The sequence below is a fragment of the Scophthalmus maximus genome, chromosome 22 (genome assembly GCF_022379125.1).
Source record: "Scophthalmus maximus strain ysfricsl-2021 chromosome 22, ASM2237912v1, whole genome shotgun sequence".
Taxonomy (NCBI): Eukaryota; Metazoa; Chordata; class Actinopteri; order Pleuronectiformes; family Scophthalmidae; genus Scophthalmus; species Scophthalmus maximus.
The window spans coordinates 6030001-6051306 of record NC_061536.1 but is presented as its reverse complement, the minus strand read 5'-3'; the positions used below and the strand labels follow the sequence as shown (position 1 = coordinate 6051306).

Sequence of the window (21306 nt, the reverse complement as noted above, 5' to 3'; positions counted from 1 at the left end):
CCTCTGCTTTCTGCTTACCTATGCTCCGCATTCCCACTTATTGGAGCCCTGTTTCAGAATATTGGAATTTGAAAGGGAATCCTTAATTACAGACAACAAACCACTGTCAGTGCATCCTCATTAATACCGTTGTCTGCAGAAACCAGACCAGGAATATCAAAATACAATATGCATGAGAGAAAAAACAAAACAAAAGAAAACACATAATGTTTTCTGTCAATTCTCCAACAAAAGCAGATATTTATGTAAAAGATGGGAGTGCAAAATTATTGGCGCATGTACTTCATTGGCTTGCATTGTACATTCAATATGATTCAATACATTTTCACAGCATCCATTTTATCAATGGAATACAGTATGATGACACATGACTCCCACGCTCCCTCGTTTAGTTTCTTTTTTGGCAGAAAAGCTGTTGTCGCTCACTAATTGACGCCATTTTTTCATCCCATTCACTTGCTTTTGTTAATGTCGGTCAACACATATTGCAGACGTTTTACAATAAAAGACTTCCAGGCGAGGCAAGAAATCCGGGCCCAAGAAAAAACCGACATGTTTTTATTAGGGAATAGGTGTAATGTTGGAGTTTGTAACACAGGAGGGGAGTAAGTAGCAAAGAGGCTTTTTCATAAAATGATTAAAAAATCTACTTTATAACCCAGGGAATCTAGATATAAAATGGTAAGTCGACTGCATTTATATAGCACATTTCTAGTCTTAACAACTACTCAAGGCGCTTCTATATAAAGCGGCACTCTATCACACCCGATTCACGTACTGAGACAATTTGGGACTCAGTGTCTTGCCCAAGGTCACCAACCTTCTGTTTACGCAGCGACCTGCTCCACCTCCTGAGTCACAGCCGCCTTAATGAAAAATGTGCAAGTAAACTGGGCATGTATTTATCTACAGTGGCTAAATTATGTGTGCACACATGACGGCATTTTATAGGCCGGCGATGAACCTGTGTGCACGCCAGTCGCTGTAGATACAAACATTGTTGCAGCAGAAAGGCCGGGGAGAGGAGAGTGTGGTTGGTGGGGGGGGGGGGGATGGATGAGTCAAGGGAGGCAGGGAGAGACGGACGGATGGAGGGAAAGAGCATATGGAGAGCTGTGGATGAGCATTAAGAGCCCATAAAAACAGCTCATTAAGAAGTTCAATCTGTTCATCGGAGAGGGAGCTGGAGAGGAAGACGAGAGAGAGAGAGAGAGAGAGAAGAAAACTGCAGATAGTCGGGGGAGGTTGGTAAGATTTAACTGTGAACTGACAAAGCTAAGAACACACACACGCACACACGCACACACGCACACACACACACACACACACAGACACACATGTGCAAGTACGCACAGCACACACACAAACACACCTGGCCACATTAATCTTTGGAAGCAGGCTGACAAAAATCCACCTGATCCCCTGGAAGCTACTTGTGCGAGTGTGTGTGTGTGTGTGTGTGTGTGTGCCAGTAATTTGTATGAGCACACATGTTCGAGCTTAAGTTGTGTATTTGTGTGCACGTATGAATGGACATGTTTTCAATGAAAGAATTTCAGGATGATTATTCTTTTCTACTGATCATTGGATCCACATGAGGTCTTCATTTCTTTGCCAAGCTGTCAGTGTTACAAGAATGTGTTCAAATTTGTGAACAGCCCAAAATCCAGCCAAACTTGTAACAAGTGAAACATTTGCCAGTGTGGTGAGATGATTCTCTGTGTACTAAATACAAAGTCAGATGTTTCAGGATTCTTTAAAAAAAAAAATCTGTTAGACAGATATGAAATCAACAAAGCTCACCGGGAGAATCAGCAAACAGCCGTGGATGCAGTGACAACGAAATACCATCTCAAAACTCATCTTTCTCTGTCTCCACCCAGAACCAAAGAAAATGGCTTCGAGCGGGATGGTGCCCTGCACCCAGACGTTCACCCCAGCAAACGGCCCTGCACCATCAGCCCCGCGCAGCGCTTCAGCCCATCCAACGGGCTCTCCTACCAACCCAACGGCCTGCCCCACCCAGGCCCGCTCCCTCCACAGCACTACAGGCTGGACGACATGGCCATCGCCCATCATTACCGGGACAACTACAGACACACGCCCTCCAACCATCGGGAGATCCGGGAAAGAGCTCGGACAATTGGTAAGAGCATGTGGGAGGGTACGTGCGCGTGAGCGAGTTAGTTAGTTAGTGTGTGTGTGTGTGTGTGCGTGCGTGCGTGCGTGCGTGCGTGCGTGACTGATATAGAGAGATAATACTCAATAGCATTACAAAGACATTGATAGTCTGTCAGGATCCACACCAGCCTGGTGGATGCTTCTCGGTGCGTGTTGGTTGGTGTGTGGACAGACAGTATCTGTGGCCGTAAGGCCTCACAAGTGCGCACGCCAAGGCTGAGGCCACTGAAGCTTGATGGCTGACTATAGTAATGTACTGCAAGATGTATGAGCACGCGATAGAAGCACATTTAGGCACAGTGTTGTCATACGAGAGACATCTTTTTTTCCGCGCAGCACCGACCCTTGATGAAGCTATAATGACGACTTTGGCTCTGCTCTAAAAATAGGAGACATTTACCATGTCTCGCTTTGTGATTGATGCTTATTGGACTAGAGGCTCAGTCATTTCAGTCCTGCCCTCAGGGAGGAAGAGAAAGAAATGGATGGAGAGAAAGTGCCAACCACGGACCAAATGAAGCATAGATGAAACAGGGAGGGCAAGTGCCGGAGTAATGTTACATATATCCTCTGTGTCATACTGACTTTGCTTTCTTTATCTTTCTATCCGTTTGTCTGTCTATCCATCTGTTTTTCTTTCCTTCTTACAGGAATACATGCAGGGACCAGGCAGGAGGAAGTGATTGACCACAGACTGACAGACAGAGAGTGGGCTGAGGAGTGGAAGCACCTTGACCATGTAAGAAAAGTAATAACATTTTTATTACTATACCCTACAGATTGTCTAAGTCCTTATTTTGTTTATTTTAAATAGATGAAATTGTTCTACACTGTATGGCAATGCACTTCAAGTCTCTGTTCCACTTCGTGGAAATTTGTGTTGTGTGTGAAAATGTCTGTTAACTGCTTCATACATTATAAAACTACCTTCACATGTCTTGTGGACTGGAATTAAATCAATCAAAAGAAATACTAATAGTCCCATTTTGGGTCGAGTGGAGATGTGTATGTGCATGCTTGCATGTAAAAAAAGTTTTGTTTTTGTGTTCACCCTCAGAGTTGTTAATCCAGCTCCTTAAAAGTACATCAAATAGGACAGAACATCTGGTGTCACATTTGTGCTGTTTCCCATAAGCCCAACAAATCATATAAATACAAACATATAAATGACGTAAGTGATGAAGTAAGAGTAGGGTGTAATGTGACAAATCCTGATTCAATCAACATTTCTCCAAAACATATACCTGTTGTGTCACAACCACAATTCACCATAGAGATTAATAGAATAATTACTCGCTGACTAGAATTACACATCTTTACGGAGTTTCAATTAATCCGTCCACATCTGTGTATAAACTCAGCACCATATCTACTCCCTGTTACCCCCCAGCTGCTGAACTGTATCATGGACATGGTGGAGAAAACAAGGCGCTCGCTAACAGTACTGCGGCGATGCCAGGAGGCAGATCGGGAGGAGCTCAACTACTGGATCCGACGATACAGCGATGCCGAAGAGCTGAAGAAGGGCGCCGCTAGTGGGCAGTCAAGGCAGCAGAGCCCTGCAGCGCAGGAAAATGCAACACCGGGTAGGGGAACACATAAACATGCATTAGAGATATTCATTATTTTTATAAGGCTGTTCCATGTGAAGTTTGAATGGCACATTTATATTGACTCCAAAAAAATGCCAAATAACCAGTTTATCCAATTTAGTGTAATATTCAATTTAAAACTTTTTTTTAAAACTTTTGTCTGCTTTAAGACAGTTAACATTAAGTTCTCCACCGGTATTTCCACTGAATGTTGTCTTTCTTTATAGGTTTAGATTGTAAATACAATATTTGTTGCATTAAATTGCTTTACTACTTTCACCTGCTCTACTTCCCTCTACACTTTTGAGTACTATAAACACTCACAGAATTTTTAATTTGCAGCCGTCAAATTACAAACTTGTCGGCCTATGATTATTTATTGTAGGTTGATCTCCACCGATCGATGAAAAGTAAAAAAAGAATCGTAATCTTCGTAATCGTTTTCTTTATATTGAATGTGGCGTCCCCCAGGCCTCAACTCTAGGTCCTCTGCTCATACGTTTGGTTATAGAGATGACAATCAGTTCTACAGTCATTTGCATTATGTCAAAAATATTCATTTTGGTGTTGGCTTGTGTCTTTCCAGAAATTCACAGGGAGCTGTTGCACCGACCTGTGTCTGGCTATGTCCCTGAAGAGATCTGGAAGAAAGCTGGTGAGTTACTCTTTCAGAGCCAACAAAGACTTTTTCTAACCCTTTCTATTTATTTCTCATCAGTCTTCAAGATATTTTGCTTTGAGGAAGTAGGGCCATCTTTTTCACCGAGAAGACTGAAGGCAGAAAGTTGTTGAAAGACATTCCTTCAAACCCCATTCTCCCTTCTCATTCCAGTATAGTATGGTGTCTGTAACCTCCTCTCCTTGTAGACCTGAATTAATGTGTCAGGCTGCTCTTAGAAAAACCTTTATATTTGATAAAGGGAGAAGTTATATTTATTTTCAAAAAAGTTTCACCACCACACTCAGTACACTCCAAATATAATTCCAGGTCATAAAATTATTTTATTGCACTAGTCAAATAAAGGACCTAAGTAGCTATTACAGCTGGTCCATTGGTGCTGCTGTTAAAAGTACAGTAGCAAGATTCTGTGTCCTTTTGCTTTTGGCACTTTTTTCTATTTCCCTCAGTGATAAACATTGCAGCAAATCTATTTTAGAAAGTGATGTAAAATTGTCAAGGCAAATTTGTAGAGCCAGTTAAGGTCAATTTTCGAAACTAATTTGTTTCTTAAACAGCTTTCATTAGTTGCTATTCATTTTTTAGTGTACACAAACAGCATTCTTTAAACTCATGGGCACAGCTGCAATCGCCATTATTACTGTCCCAAAAAACGGAAAGAATTTTCCTCTGAGGGCTCGATGCTTGAGGAATCCACTTTGTATTCACCGTCAGTAATACAGTATATCTGCTTTTTAAACCCCTTGGAGAGAAAGAATCTGTCCCCTTGCTTGACCAAGCATGATGTGTGAGATACTCAGAACAAGTAATATGCATTTAAATTGAATTGAGTATCACCACCGGGACTCTGCCTGCTCTCCAGTACTCTCCTCCCCTCACCAGCTTTGATCGATCTTCCATCTAAGGCATTTGGTGTGTAATCACAATTCCATGCACAAGGCATATATCACACGGCACCAGGGCAATTTCCATGACTTCAAGCAGCACAGGAGGTTAAAGACAAAACCAACACGGTTTAAACATTTTGCTCAGTAGGAATGAAGACAAAATGTTTGTCTTTAGAAAAGCACACCTTCTGTCTGGAATTTTCCAAAGATTTTACATTTGTAATACTAGTTAGATTTTACATTTGTAATACTAATTAAATCATAGATTTTAAGTAAAGTGAAGCATATTTGTCAGACATAAAGCTATATATCTTTTGTCTACAGATTTTGACGGCTAGTTTTTATTCTCCCTGTATTATTCTCAGTATTTACGCCATCCCTTTCACTTCAGTTGCACATATTCTGGCTGAGAGACTGATTTAAATGTGACCCAGGGAGGATTGTAAAAATGAGATTTTTAACACAATGGAGTGTGGCGGTGAATACATCTGTTTTAAATGGGCAAAATGTTTACAGTTGGCGATAAATATTCAAACACCTCGCATGGTGTCCTACTGGTTTCCCACTTCCCCTCACCACATGGGCCTCTGGGATCACAATGGAAATGCATAATTTAAATATAAATTGCCTGATTTACATACACAATTAGTCAAGTTACAGGCTTGATGGGAGCAACCGAAAAGCCCTCCTTTTGCTTTGACGTTCGGTTGGAATTCCACAGCTTAACACCCGCGCGGCAAGGTTATTCATTCCACAAAACAAGTATAAAATAACACATTGCTCCAGCTCATGAGCACATTTTCTGAGCGATTACCTGGGATTAATTGGCTGATGCTGTTGTCTCGAGGATATTTTTCAAGTTAACAGATTAATATATATATTTAATCTTCAAATAAAATTATTATTTTTATTTTTTTTCAGATTTACACGTCGCACATTGACCTATTAGAGGATCTTACTATTAAACATGCCACAGTCACAGTCATTTGAATTTAATAATTAGATGCAGGTATGCAAAAGTGATATTTGTTGACAAATTAGAATTCCTGAACGACTGAATAATTCGAAGCAACTCACGAGTCTTGTGTTAATGTTCCAGGTATTCTATATTTACAACAGTGTGTCTAGGAGGGCAGACAAACATTTTACAGATGACACAGTAGTTTTGAATGGGTTTTAAAAAAACACTCATAAAATCATAATGGAATCAGTTTTTATGCCAATTTCCCTTTCTTTTTGTGAGAGATGTTTATATCCAGAAATGGTAACTGTGGTCCCAAACGACAGGATGACGTGATGCAAACTACATTGCAGGTACGGGAGGATTGACTTCCTCTGTGTCCACACTCTTTCCAGAGGAGGCCGTGAATGAGGTCAAGCGGCAGGCCGTGTCCGAGCTGCAGAAGGCCGTGTCGGAGGCCGAGCGCAAGGCTCACGAGATGATCAGCAGCGAGCGCGCCAAGATGGAGCGCACTGTCGCCGAAGCCAAGCGGCAGGCAGCCGAGGATGCGCTCTCCATAATCAACCAGCAGGAGGACTCCAGCGAGGTAGAATAGACGCGCAAAGACACTTCCACACATCACCGTTTACCCTCAACTTTAAAACACAGCGCGACAACTGGCACCGTCTCCCGCTCGTCGGGCAGTCATGGCGCCTTTCTTTGACGTCTCGGAATATATTTTCGTTGCCAGCTGTTCTAGTGACTCCCAGATGATAGCATCTTCTCCTGCAAAGGCATTTGCTTATTTTATCATCAAATCATTATGCAATATCTTTCAAATATTAACGAGGTTAAGTGTCCCTGCAAATAGCGGTTTCATATTTTATAGTCAGGAGATAAGTAAGGCAACACAAGCCCAATCAAGCATCTATTACCTTCGCTTTCATCGGTCCTCACACAGAGTAGCTGGCATGTTTGGAAAATAGGGGTCACCGATTCAGTTGAGAGGAAAGAAGGGGAAGTAGCTTTCATTTCCTAATCACCATCGGAGACCTTGACGTTTAATCAGTTAAGTGAGAGGGAAATGTGGCTCACATCTGACATTAATTGCAAGAGTGATGTTTATGAGAGAGAAGCTTCCCAGAGGAGAACTTCCAGAAGCCGTGTGTAACCTCGTCCTCTGGTTTCCTGTGTACACGCAGCTGCCCCGACATGCTCTCATTCTCTCTGCGGTTTTGTAAGATATATAAGAGGCCCTAAGTGTAACGAGAGATGGGTTTTTGATCTGTGTGTGGTTTGTTTTTAAGCTTAAGTGTTGCAGGGGCAGAAGCTTGTTCTGTTAACTTGCAGACTGGCGTGCTGATATCTGTTTCTAATTTTGGCATCATGTCCGCTGTGTTTAATGTGGATGTCTGCTAGTGTGAATTGAGGCATCAAATAAAACAAACAAATGACAGTTAATCAATTTTCAGATGTCCATTGACTGAACTTTGATTGTGAGTCCTGCCACTGAATCTGGGTTTTTTTTTTGTTGGTGTTAGTTAACTTTGCCTCTGTCTCTCTGTGTCTGTCAGAGCTGCTGGAACTGCGGCCGCAAGGCCAGCGAGACGTGCAGCGGCTGCAACACAGCGCGCTACTGCGGCTCCTTCTGCCAGCATAAGGACTGGGAGAAGCACCACCACGTCTGCGGCCAGACCCTCCAGGCCCAGCAGCAGCAGGCCGGCCAACAGCCGGGAGGCGTTCCCGGGTCAGAGACCCCCGCTCCCATCAGCTCGTCGGCCTGCACCCCGAGCAGCGGGACCGGGAGTCCGGCTGCTACCCCGCCTGCTGCTACCCCTCGCTCGTCCACCCCCGGCACCCCGTCCTCCTCCGCCCTGGATGGCGCACCCCGTTAAGAGACTCACACGGAGGATGGAGGCGAGGGCCTGGAGGGGCCAACATCCGGCCCCCAACCCCGCAAACAGCGCGACTGTCTACATTGCCTTGCAAAGATTCGAAGCTAACATGGCTGACGGAAAGGGATGGCAACGCTTCCGTCTATCTTGCAGCGTAGTCATAGGAGGGAGGAAGAGGAGGTCCATAATCAGGTCATATTGACTTGTGCCGTGACTTTAAAGAAACACAAAGATATTCTTTGTGTCTGAATGAATGAATTTAAATATTGACATCCGTTTGTCATTACACTTGCTATTCTTGTTGTCTGTTTTTTGTGCCTGTTGTCGTCGTAAACGTTGCTGTCATCGTAGCTTTTCTTATTTCCCCCTGTAAATATGAGACTGGACAGAGAAAGCCGTGAACTCAAGACAAGTATATATGACCTCCCCCTGTTTTTTTTTTTTGTTTGGCTTTTCATGTTTTTACTCTCCATCCCGGAATTAACACTTATTTACTTCCTGTACCTGGGACATGACACTAGTCAACCTCAAGAAGACATTTTACCGAACAACATACCAATGGAATATGCCTGGCAGAGTGTCATCGGCATTCTGTGAAAGAAATTCAATTTGAAAGACACGCTGACGGATGGATACATAAACAAATTTGCTGCCTGGAGAGAGGAGCGAGGGGTGGACTGAATCTCTGGTCCACAGACTGCCATGCAATGGGCAGATGTGCGGCAGATTGCAAGCAGAGCCAGCTGTTCGGCCAATGTTATTTCCCTCTCGCTTGTAATAATATCCAGGTCAGTGGGCTGGGAAATACAAATTCGTCTCCCTGAAGGATGTAAAAGGATACAAAACTTTGCCCACTGCACATGTGGAGGATGTACTGACTACGCTTCACGAGTGCACGCTCGGTGGGCCACGGACGCTCTCGAAACAGGAGGCGAAGGCGTCGTCCCACCGGCGAGACTGTCCCATCACCTCGACAGCAGCGGGGACACGCAGAGCTGCGGATCCACGGTGTGAAGACTCACCCCACACTCCCCCCTCCTGTCTCAACACTAAGAAAAAACATTTTCATCGTTTCTCCATGTTTCCTTTTTCTATAGATGTCATGGTGTTTAAGACTTCTGTCCTGTGGTGTCATCAATGGTTATTTATTGTATATGTGTTGGACAATTGTGACAATACATAGTAATTCAACCAGTCACAACTCTTAGTCCTTCAAAACTCTCTCTCTCTCTCTCTCTCTCTCTCTCTCTCTCTCTCTCTCTCTCTCTCTCTCTCTCTCTCTCTCTCTCTCTCCCTCTCCCTCTCCCTCTCTCTCTCTCTCTCTCTCTCTCTCTCTCTCCCTCTCTCTCTCTCCCTCTCCTTCTCTCTAGCTGGTGCAAAAAGAGATGAAAAAAAAGAAGTGTTATCCTTTTTCCAAGCTGCTTTCCTATTCTGTGTGTAAGTGGTAGAGCCCCCGTAGTTTCTATAAGTTTTACTTCCCTTTGTCCTCAAGAAAAGACAGAAGCTATATCTCAGAGCTGCTACTTGAGTCCGACCCAGATCTTTTCTGAGAACGAGCATGTTGCGCGGAATGCTTACCTAAATGTTTTGTACAAGGGACATACATAAATGTAATTGCACTGTCACAGATGTTACTTCGGCATGCTTCTTTTCAGCATACTTGTGTTGTCGGTATGGAGCCATAATTCTTCTTCAGCCATTTTGTATGTAGTGATAGCATAATACGTTTTGGGTTTTTTTAATTTTTGGGGGGAGGGGGTGGGGTGGTTGGAAAAATGTAAAATCACCAAACCCACTTTTCTATTCTCAACATCCTAACAAAAGCAGCCATAATGTTTTTTTTGTTTTTTTTTTTAAATATTTACAGTTACAGACAGTGCATGCACATTATTGAACGTTTGTTAGATATTTGTTATTTTTTAGAAAAACTGAAAAGCGACCAAAAAAAGTAAAAACAAAAAATACAAAAAATATATATTCTAACCAACTAACTTTCCAAATGCAGAGGTGTAGACTCCGATTGACAGCTTTAACACTGCAAAGCACCAGGTAACACAGTATTAACACAAGAGATAAAAAAAAAAATAAACACACCAAAAACAGCCAAAGACTGACACCAAGGACCAAAATCCTGATTTAAACAATTTTCAATAGAGGTTTGTTCACACAAACATTTGGTTATTTATTTCTGCAGGTTTTGTTCACACATCCACAGAACAAATCCAACTTCAATGTCATGAAGTCATTTATACTAATTCCGTCTGGAAACCAATAGCACTCATCTTGCGTTGTGAAATGAGAAGGTGTGAATTAAATATAATGAACATTTCATCGCAGCGTTACATTTTATTAACTGGAGCAATAATAACTAATGTGACATGAACACAAATAACTTCTGTGACCGTTTTTGAAGAAATCTTTGTGCATTTTCTCATTACACAAATGTCAGATTAAGTGCCCATTTCAGCTTTAAGCAGTTAAGTTCTTTATTTATATAGAGGTGAATGTGAGACTGGGCTTTCACACCAATGCTTTTTACAGCTGTTTTATATTTATTTATATCAGAGTATGTCTTTTTCGGGATAGATAATCAGTCACAACTTTGTTGTAAACTTTCGATGGAAATCAAACAAACCTCTCATTCATAGTAAGAGAGCACTTAACCTGACGCACACGAAGGCTCTTCACCCCAGACACCTTGGTGCTACACAGAAGCGCGTTACAAATTCTGACCTCAAGAAACGAGTGGACGCCTGCAAATGTTGTGGGCACTTTTCTCCCTCTGTACTTCCTCATCGCACCCTTCTTGTCTAACTAGAATACACACCTGCATTCTAAAAGGGTTCAACCATCCAAAAAGGTGTTTGACACCCTACTCGCAAACTCCTCAAAAGCTGTGAAGGAACAGCCAAGCTGTTTTAACACTGGCGCATTTGAAAGTATACAACAAATAATGTGCGCGTGTGCATCCTTATCAGAGCAAAACCTGGGTTTTAAAGAAAAAAAGTAAGACAAACATTATTGCTCAATGATTCTTTAAAAAAGCTCTATTTTTTTTTTTCTTTCTTCCCTCCTCTATGTGTGTTTTGCTACAAATTCCTCGGTGGCAAACAAGTCTCACTCTACCTCTTACAGCACGATAAGAGCATCAGTCGCAGCGCTGATACTGGTCTAGTCGAAACCAAATGGGCACAAGAGAACAGGAAAATAAAAAACCCAAAGTCGAAGCTCATACAGCTGCAAAACCATATCACTACTTGGTAACAATGCAGACCTCATAAATGAATGAAACATAAATGAATAGAAACGACAAAAAAAGTGGAGGAAAAAAAACTTTTGTTATGTTCCTTTATGCCTGTGGCGTTTCTAGATTACATCAAGAGTTTGAATTGTTTGAACAGGAAAAAAAACAAAAAAAAACGATCATTTTAAAGAAAAGTGTTTTTGAGTCCTATTTCGATGAAACAAGCTAAGGTCACGGATAAGAAATGTTGTTTCTCTCTCGCTCTTTTTCTCCCGTTTCCCCTTCACCTTTCTCTCCTTCTCTCTTCTCTGTTGTAAAGACATGCTGAAGTGCTTGTCGACTTGTCAGTTAGGGTAAATTCAAAAGGGGATATACAAAACGAAAAGCTTGTAAAAAAAAAAAAAAAAGCAAACAAAAAAAGCAAAAAAAAAAAGAAGCAAAAATCAAACATAAAAGACTAAGGCTATGGATTTAGGCATGCCTGTTTTTTCACAATAGGAGGAAATGTTATTTAAATTTCTTACTTAACAAGAAACATGGGGCCAACGGTGAACAGCAAAGGCTGTAGCATTAATCTAGGGGAGTGAGTTGAACTTAAAGGGTGGGGGGGGGGGGTTATTTTGCGTTCTCTTGAGAAAATTTATTGTGAAAAAAAGATTTCAAATGATTTGAAGTTGTTGTGCAATACTTAATTGAGACATGAAAACCACAGGTTAGTGGTAGGCTGACACTGAGCGGTCTTTCCATCGCTTAGAGTCAGTGTCCTCTAGAGAGCTTTCCAGTCTACTATGTCAGAACTGTGGTTTCTTGTTGATTTTTATTTCTTTAAGTTTCTTTTTTTATTCTTTTTTTTTTTGGGCTGTAAACTATGGTCTGTCAGTCTGTGAACTTTGCAGTATAATTCTGGTATTGTTGTTCTCTTTACGGTGTAATAAATATGTTAATACCTGCCTCGGAGACTTGAGACCTGTTTTTTTTCTTTACGGCAGCAGTGTCCAAGATTAGCAGCACTAACCAGATGGAAACCAACATATCCAAAAGTGCACTCCAATCATTTTACTGCCCTAGTTCAATTTACATGTCACAAAGTGTGCATTTAGGTGGTCAAGGGAGTGCTGTTGAGTTGCGTTAAAGGACATGTACGATCCCATACTAGAAATTTAAGTGAGGATATCTTGGCCAAAGCTGCTTCGAATTGGACCTGGTCTGTCTCTCAACTTTAGGGAAGGGCGATACTAAATCGCTGAAGTACGTCTTTAACATCCTGAATGTCCTTGTGGCTATATATTCTCAAACATCCGTATCTCCTCCCTACAGGGCGCCCCAAAGTTCACTGCTGGGACCCTAATTCTTTGTAATATAAACTTCTTCCTTCTGTCAACTTATCCACTCAAATGGCTTCTTATGTCACATCTATGCAGATGACACTCATCTATCTCTGTTCGTCCAGCCAGATGACCCCATGGTCTCGGTGCGCGTCTCAGCTTGTCTTTTAGACCTATCCACATGGATGAAGGAATGCCACCTTCAACTAAACCTCTCTAAGATGGAACTCAGTTTTCAAGCTCTTCATCATTATATCAACATCAAAATCGCCAAATAAGGTTGCGAGAAACCTGGGTTTCATGTGTGATGACAAGCTACCCTTCTCTAACCAATACAACCAATGCAGAACAATGCTCTTTCCCTGCCAATTTTTAGAAACAGAGCCTTGATTTTATTCAGCAGTTGGTGAAAGAGAGTGTACATCCAGACAGTAACAAGTGGAAAACATGTTCAGAATGTGTTGCAACACATACAGTTTGAACAAAATCCCACAGAGAAAATACTGTGCAAACGCATTCTACACGATAACTGAAGACAACTGATTTTTCAGAGATGGTGGAGTGAGGAATATAAAATACCATCCACCGACGATATAGCACTATATCCATTAAATCTGCCAAAGACAGTCACATACTGCACGTCTGGATGTCTTCAAATCTCATGACCCTGTCTGACTGGCTGTAAAAAAAATTATTGATTATTTTGAGTCATGTTTTTAGTCTAAAAATAGAAATTTCCATCTGCAAGTGGGCTGTGGAGAGAACAAAGACCAGCCACCATATTTGATAAGTGAAAAGCAAGAAAAATGAAATGACTCAGATGAATTTACATGTCAGAGACAGGTGGCCAAGTGTTTGAAAAAGAGGAACAGTAGATATGTATCTGCATATGGATGATTATTTGCTGACTAATATAAAAACAAATCAGCCTACTCATTACTTGCTGTGGTCTGTGAGTTGGTCGACTACAGTACAGTATATATCAAGCAGCACCTCAGACACCTGAATGACCGATTAGACATCCAGTGCAACAACTTTACCCTACATCCTAAAAATGTCACCACACACAGCTGACAAGGCTAAATTAAGGAGAATGATACAAATTACAACAAAGCGGTTAAGATGTGAGTCTTCGATGGAGCTATTAATATGCTGCTCCGACACGGTACAATTAACCTCTTAACTAACCTCGGGTTTTTGCCTGACGAGATTGTGTCAGACCTTAAAGAGCTGGAATCAGCGGCTCCCCCTCCAAGTGAATGACAGTGACGCCATGAAGCAGCTTGCCTGCTCCAGAAGCTCTGCCTTTTTATAACCCCCGCGCCTTCCCATCTTTATCTCTGTGTTGATCCACTTTGGAGTTGAAAAAGCGCAGGGATGAGTTGGACTGCTGTGATATTCCTGCCAAATTCTTATACATAAAGTTCATTGTGACCAGGGCTCTTTTCTTCTCCCCCATCATCTCCCCCTTTCTCCTCCCTTGTCTTTTCCCACTCTCTCTTATCAAGCCAGGCAGAAGCAGACAGCGACTTGAATTAAGCGCTGTTCTGGCGGGAGCTGCTTGAAGCCGATAACAATACAAAATGGATTTTCTCAAACAGAGAAAAACAGCTGTCTCCATTATTTGAATGCTTCACCTTTCCCCGCTCCATTAATTGGCTCTTTGATCACAGGCAGAGGTGCACGGTGACTGATAAGGAATAGGTTATTAGTAAAGTAGCCTGGAGGACCAAGAGGCGGCCGGCCGTGCCGGGCTGCAGGAGATGAGATAAAGGCGTGGTAATGCCGGTGTGAGAGAGTGCCGGTGAGTGATAGGGCCGCGCCGTCTGGCCTCTCGCTGCCGCTTGGCTCACGGGCGGCGGGGAAAAGAGCAGCAGCAGCACGAAGTGTGATATCGCAGCTAATTCAGGATTGTGATTCAGCTTGTGGGGGATAGAGTGTGGGATTTGGTTCCATAAAGACTTGGTGGTGGTGGTGGTGGTGGTGGACCCCCCCCCCCCTTTCAGTCAGCCCCTGCCTCTCTCACCCACTCTTACAAAATCAAACTGTGTGACAGGAAATTTCCTCTGCGCTTTTCACATTGGCCTGATATGTGCTAAATGTTAGGCCTATGATAGCCCGCCAGGAGAAAAAAACTAGAAGGAGGGGGAAAATGACATTACCCCATCTAGGGCTTTTAAAAGATGGGCGGCTCCTTTGATGTTGCGCTGAGTTAAATTCACTGCATTAAATCTGATGGAATTTTCACTATAAGCCTGTTTATGTATTTTCTCACATCCATGGACAAGGGACAATTTGCCACACTGCTCAGCAGAGGAAGGGAATCTTCAAGAAGTCACTATCTTGTAATCCTCTCTCTCTCTCTCTCTCTCTCTCTCTCTCTCTCTCTCTCTCTCTCTCTCTCTCTCTCTCTCTCTCTCTCTCTCTCTCTCTCTCTCTCTCTCTCTCTCTCTCTCTCTCTCTCTCTCTCTCTCTCTCTCTCTCTCTCTCTCTCTCTCCTCAAGAAATAGGACTGGAGGGGACAAGCAGGGTATTTGTGTGTTGTAAAGCGTGGTAGGAAAAGAGGGGAAGTGTTGATATTAAATTACCGAACACAAGGTTATCTAGTTCCTGCACATGGTTAGGCTGCCCTGGGCCAAGGGTAATCTGTTAATAGTGTTCACACCGAATGACATTATTAAGGAACTGGGCCCATGTGGCAGACCTCTCTCTCCCTCTCTCTCAGACACACACAAGGAACAGCAGTGAGGAAAAGAAAAATAGCAAAAGAGACAGGGGCAGAGATGGATGGGGAGCGCTGGAGGAAGAGATCGCTAGGAGTCAAGCAAAAACAGACGGAGACGGAGAGAAAAAAAAAGACTATGAGACTGAAATGCTTCCTATCAGTAGCATTTGTTCAAAAAAAAATGCCCTGCAAATATGACAGTTCAAAAAGATTTATGACTCTGTCATAGCAAATGCCACCACACTTGTGTATGGGTGATGGTGACCCACTTAAACACTTTGAGCTGAGGAGGGGTCGCGCATCAGGGCTGAATTAGGGGTAGCTGGTCCAACACATTGGGAAGGAGGGACACATTGCATCAGGGGTCAAGGTTGAAATGAAACCACGAACCCCGCAGCTTGCCGAGCGAAGGGGCGCCCCAACCTTCTCCCTCCTCAGCAGTCAGCTGAGGCATATGCAGGCCAAGGACAAAAAGTCCATGCAGTTATCAATGTCAGGTAATGGCCTCCATACACTGCCGAGCAGGTGAGAGGAGAGGGAAATACACAATGCTTCCTTATGTCCCTGGGGGGGAAGTGAAAACTCACTGGGAGGAGTCAAAAGGAAAAAAACAGTACTATTTTTTCCTTTTCTTTACTCTCCATTACCGCCCCCGTTCTCTTCCACCTCCCCCAGTCTCCGCCTTAAGCCTGGCTCATGCTTCTGCGTGGGATCGACAAAGAGCCTAGATGCTATAGGCTGTTGTGAGCACTTATACTTGTACGCTCTGCAATTACTCCGCTAAAACAGCAATTAGCACATGGGACTTCTATGCCACTGTGTGTGTCACTTGAAAAATGGCGGCTGACGCCAACAGATGTTGAACAACAGTCCCTTTTACTTTCACACAGAGATTTTTGAAACAGTTTTCAATCGCTTTCACGTTGTCAATGCAAAAACTTCCTCCGTGACAAAGTAAAACTGCGAATAAAGGTTAAGAATCTCCCACTCACTGCAAAACAATACATTTTGCGGTTGCATTTTGGCACAAAAAATTCAGTAGACAATCCGTAGTTTTCACCATCAAAGTCAAGAATAGTTTTGAAATGGAAAATTCTGTCCTTTTACGGTGCTGATATTGTGAATAACAAGGGCCCCCCTTGACGTGTTTTTAACTCTCATCAAACTGTAAAGGACAAACAAGCTACAGTATTTAGGTATCCAACTTCAAGAACTGGCGGACCATAAAAAAAATCACTACTACAGCGCAGTATTCTCACTGGGACTAACCTCTCGGTAAAGTAAACATTTCTCCGAACCTCCACATTTGACACCGACTGCATGGGGTGAGCAAGTATCTTTTTTAACACTGTGTATGTGTGTGTTTGTGTGTGCGAGTGCGTGTGCGTGTGTTGTGTTCGAGTGCCAAAGTGAACATCTTGGTACGACGTGAAGTCAGGAGGTCTCTTCCCATGCAGGCGGCCGGCAGAGAGGAGGTGATTGATGGCTAATGAGGAGCGGAGGCCAAGCACACTGTATACTGCCTACTGCGGCTTTACCACATGATGAATGACACGCCGAGGTATAGTGCCCACATACGCACATGATACTGTTCAACGTATATGTGGGTATGCGTCTACGCCTGGTCTCGTTGTTCGTGAAGGAAGCGCACGTTGATATTGAATATATATCATACTCCCTCGTTCTCTCATCCTGTTCCACTCTAGTTTGAACACACCGAGGCCAAATCACATCCAAAAACAGTTTACCATGACACCCAGTGGGACATCTCACGCCATCCGTCATCTTGAACCACACCGTCTCCTGCTAAGTGGATCCACCCCTTACCGTTCTGTTGCCTCTCAGGCTCCTCCTATAGACGCAGCGTGAAGCCTCGTATAAACCCTGCAACATATGGATAGTTGGGAAATCCTTTTTGACCATCGAAGGGTTCACAGAGTGATGAATTGGTCCGCGGATCGAGCCTCACCTTGACAAAAAAAAAAACATACACTGATTAGAAAGGCAACTGACGATTATTCACATACAGTATTCGCTCTCACAATGTTCTCGATTCATTGATGAAAAGTTTAATCTATCAAAGGTCAGAAAATTTTGAAAAATGCCTGTCACAAAGTCTAACATGATGTCTTTTTTTTTTGTCCGACCAACAATCTAAACCATAAAGACATAGAATAGATTTATTAGAATAATATAAGGTTTACTGAGAAAGCAGGAAAATCTTAATTGATAAGTCACTTGAATACATACAAAAACATTGCATGATCAAAAAGAATAAGGATATCATTACTTGTAATACATAAATTCACAGTGAGGGATTCAAAAAAAATCTTAAGGTATAAGACAAGCCAGTGTCAAAATATTAATGCCATAAATAAATAGAAATGAATAACACAATTGTCAGTAGCATGTAGAGAATAATTGAATTGATAAATTAGAAAGATCTTTCCACTGTGTGATCTCTAGCTGTATTTCCCTTTAACTCCTGCCATTATTCAGCATGTTTAATGTCCCTGTCTGCTCTCTGAACAATAAATAAACCAGTCCATTAATGTGATATACAAAGAATGGCCGCGTGTTTCCCCTGAAAAAGTGTCTTTCTGCAACAAATGGGTCAATCAAGCCCATATAACTCTTTGTGTCTGGCACTGGAGGCATATAGAAGTCAGATAGTGGTATAATTTGGGCTGAATCACACATTTGAGTCAACATATCAAAAAGTGAAAGTTAATCACTGTTTGCCACATTGAACGTGTAGCGTTTGTGATTACTGAGCGCTTGTGATGTATCTTTTCCAATCTCAAATGAAGCACCAAAGGGGGGATCATAAATCAGCAGGAAGGACTCTTCTCTCAATCTCTACCATCAATTTTATATTCTTTCTCCTGTTCACAACTGCAGTCAAGCGTCCCTCTTTCATAGGTCTTCTCCTGTCTGTCAAGAGGGGGTGCAGAGGGTGCGGAGCAGAGCTTAAGCTCAGAGGGAGCAAAAAATGTACTGTGACCGAGTGTGCCTGATGAAACTGGGTTCACCACCACGGCAACACCATACATTAGTCCTGCTGTCTGCAGAGACAAGGAGACGCCATGAGCGCTCGGAGCGCTCCTGAGGAAATTTATAGCTTATTCCTGTGCATCCTTTACACCCCCCTGGCCCCTACTTCCATCCACCCACCCCTGGTCCTCTGTCTCCCCCCATCCCTCCTCATCCAGCACCCTCCCCCTGGCTTCCCCAGCTGTTGTGCACCTGGGATGGGAACGCATGCCATCCATCTCTCTCAGGGGGCATGTGAAGCATGTGTAGGAGGTGTGTGTGTGCGCGCGTGTGTATGTGTGTATGTGTGTATGTGTGTGTGTGTGTGTGTGTGTAGTTGGGGGTTGCTAGAGCTTCCACGGAGAAAAAAGATATGGGGGGAGTTGAATTGTTGATAACATAGATGACACGGTGGTCTTTGATCCTCAATAGATGTCGTGACTTGAGGACATTGCGACAATCAAGAGTAAACTGAGATAGAATATGTGACGTCTCGGCATAGTTCATGAAATATTCACAAAATGTAACCCATTGATTCTTGGAGACACAGACTCGACATTTTCCTTTTTTTCCCTGCCACTCAGCCTGACTTTCGAGGGAATGTATTTCAACAGGAAGTATCTATCGTTCCTGCAGGTACTTTTTTTCTGGCAGTCTGGTTCCAGACCTTCGGATCCACCCACAGCAGTAGCTGTACTGTTTTTTTTATTTTCATTATTTGTTTGTCTTTTTGTTTGTACCATAACCACTACCTTTCTCAACATTTAATCATGAGATTTGATCCTTCCCTTTAGTTCTTTATTTAAATTTTATCTTACAGTTATATCTATAATTTTGGTGATTCTATTTATGTTTTGTTATGTCTCAAATTATGTGTACATTTTTAGATTCTACTGCTATTCTGTATCAAAATATGAATATTCTAATGCATAGAAGTAACTTAGCAATCACCTCTGAGTCTGATTACTGAACCATAATCCATAATCTATGCGACATGGTTGAGTGAGGTGTAGTTCGGTATCGTAAATACGCCCTAAATTTAGCACCGCTTCACCAATCCACTGACCAAAGTAAGCGAACAGGAATCATCTCCAATGCATAATGTAGTGCTTATTGATGTGTTCATGATTCTTCTTCACTGATGACTCCTCATTAGGCCACTCTGTCCGGTAGTTTGTAATTGGTGGGGGACAAACTATGAATCAAAAGTGATTCATAGTTTTTATGAAGTGTCAAAAGAATGATAGTGGTGAGGTAATTTTTTCCTTGTGTGACAGTAAAATATTGACTCTATTCCATAAAAAAATAACAACAACTTTAAAGAGTCTGAATGTTTCACCAGAGGGATATTTGACTTTTTATGTTTGTCCTGGTTGTCAGAAAAAAAAACATATTAATGAGTTGATGACAGGCTAATGGAATATTTATAGTTGTGCATTTCATTGGGTTTCCCCTGTGGACGATATAAAATGAATATACTCCAGTGTTATTTATTAATAAAAAATCTATTTTTCATTCTAAATGCCACATTTCTCTAATTTCTGCAGTGCAGATCGGCTGAGATATTTTGTTGAAATATACATGGGACTTCTTTGATCCCCCATGACACACATTGGATTGGTGTGAAAGGGAGGGAAGATTGATGAAGCTCATCCAGGGTCGGTTGTCATGGGACCAAGGGAGGTTGCAACATTGTTCTATAGCTGCGTATAATGTCTCGGATTGGAAATGGCATCTCCCAGATGGATTTAAATCCAGACACAATCCCCTACTAATAAACGAACTGCACACGGAGAAGACATTCACACGAATGGGCGACAACAGACCATAATTACCATCCATTTTAATTAAATGAAGCTTAAATAAACAAAAGGAGCAAAAGTATTACAATGCTTAAGACAGCAAAATAAAATATAAAGCAATACTTCATGGATACAACAACTGCCAATTCCATTCAGAGTCAACAAGCAATTTTCACCTGTATGTTTTTACACACTTGAGTTAAGATGTATATTTGTATCTGTGCACACAGTTCCACCATGTGTTTCTGTTTTGATATACTTAATTATTACAATGATTTTCATTACAACCATTTCACTTCACGTTTGTTGGTTGACTTCCATCTGATGTCATATCATGTATTTCTTGATTCTTATATACCATAGTATAGTTCTGATTTAATTTGAAGTTTTAAACATCTGTTCGACATAGATTATGATCCCTCTCCTAATCTGTCTTCTGCTTGTTCTTGTATTTGTATTTTTTTTTATTTGCACCATTGACATTTATACATTTATCCTCGATATGCAGCCGACCTACATGAATGGTTTGTTTGTATGATAGCTTTGATATTGCTGATACTGTGAAGCTAGATCGAAAAAGCCAAGATTAACAGCCAGCACCTTAAAGTCTCATGGTCATGGCAACCAACGTGTGCGCAAGTGGGATCTACAGTGTAAGCCTGTGCTCTGTGAGGATATCTGCGTTAGGATACGTCCTCTGAAGGACCACCCTCAGGATTGGCGTCAACACGTTCTGCTCGTCACTCTTCCCCTCCGTGCATCAAGCATCAATTAACTGCGTATGACACCTCGGTCTCTCCCAGACTTCTTCCATCCACTCTCTAGATTTTCCATCATCCCCCTTCCTGAAGAGGTGGATTTCAATGTGGTAGGTGAACCAGCGACCGGCAGACCATCATGAAACTATTTTCTCCTTCAGACTTTCCCACAATGCGTCTTTCCATCCTCTGACATCTTGGATTCATCTCTTCTCGCTGCTCATCTTTCTCACATGTTCTCCTGC

General features: G+C 42.3%; 1 protein-coding gene across 5 annotated transcripts in view; it reads left to right on the top strand.

Annotated features, from left to right (window-relative positions):
* The window catches only part of runx1t1 (RUNX1 partner transcriptional co-repressor 1), an 85484-nt gene extending 73109 nt beyond the window's left edge, over positions 1 to 12375 (top strand). For 2 of the 5 annotated variants that reach the window (XM_035620968.2, XM_035620964.2), the window contains exons 6-11: positions 1884 to 2146; positions 2832 to 2929; positions 3572 to 3767; positions 4360 to 4428; positions 6654 to 6886; positions 7854 to 12375. In XM_035620968.2, coding sequence (XP_035476861.1) covers positions 1884 to 2146; positions 2832 to 2929; positions 3572 to 3767; positions 4360 to 4428; positions 6654 to 6886; positions 7854 to 8174 — 1180 coding nt within the window. In that variant the 3' untranslated portion in view covers positions 8175 to 12375. The remainder of the gene's footprint in view (positions 1 to 1883; positions 2147 to 2831; positions 2930 to 3571; positions 3768 to 4359; positions 4429 to 6653; positions 6887 to 7853) is intronic. The other 3 variants (XM_035620967.2, XM_035620965.2, XM_035620966.2) reach the window with 3 other exon arrangements.
* The last annotated feature ends 8931 nt before the right edge of the window (positions 12376 to 21306 follow it).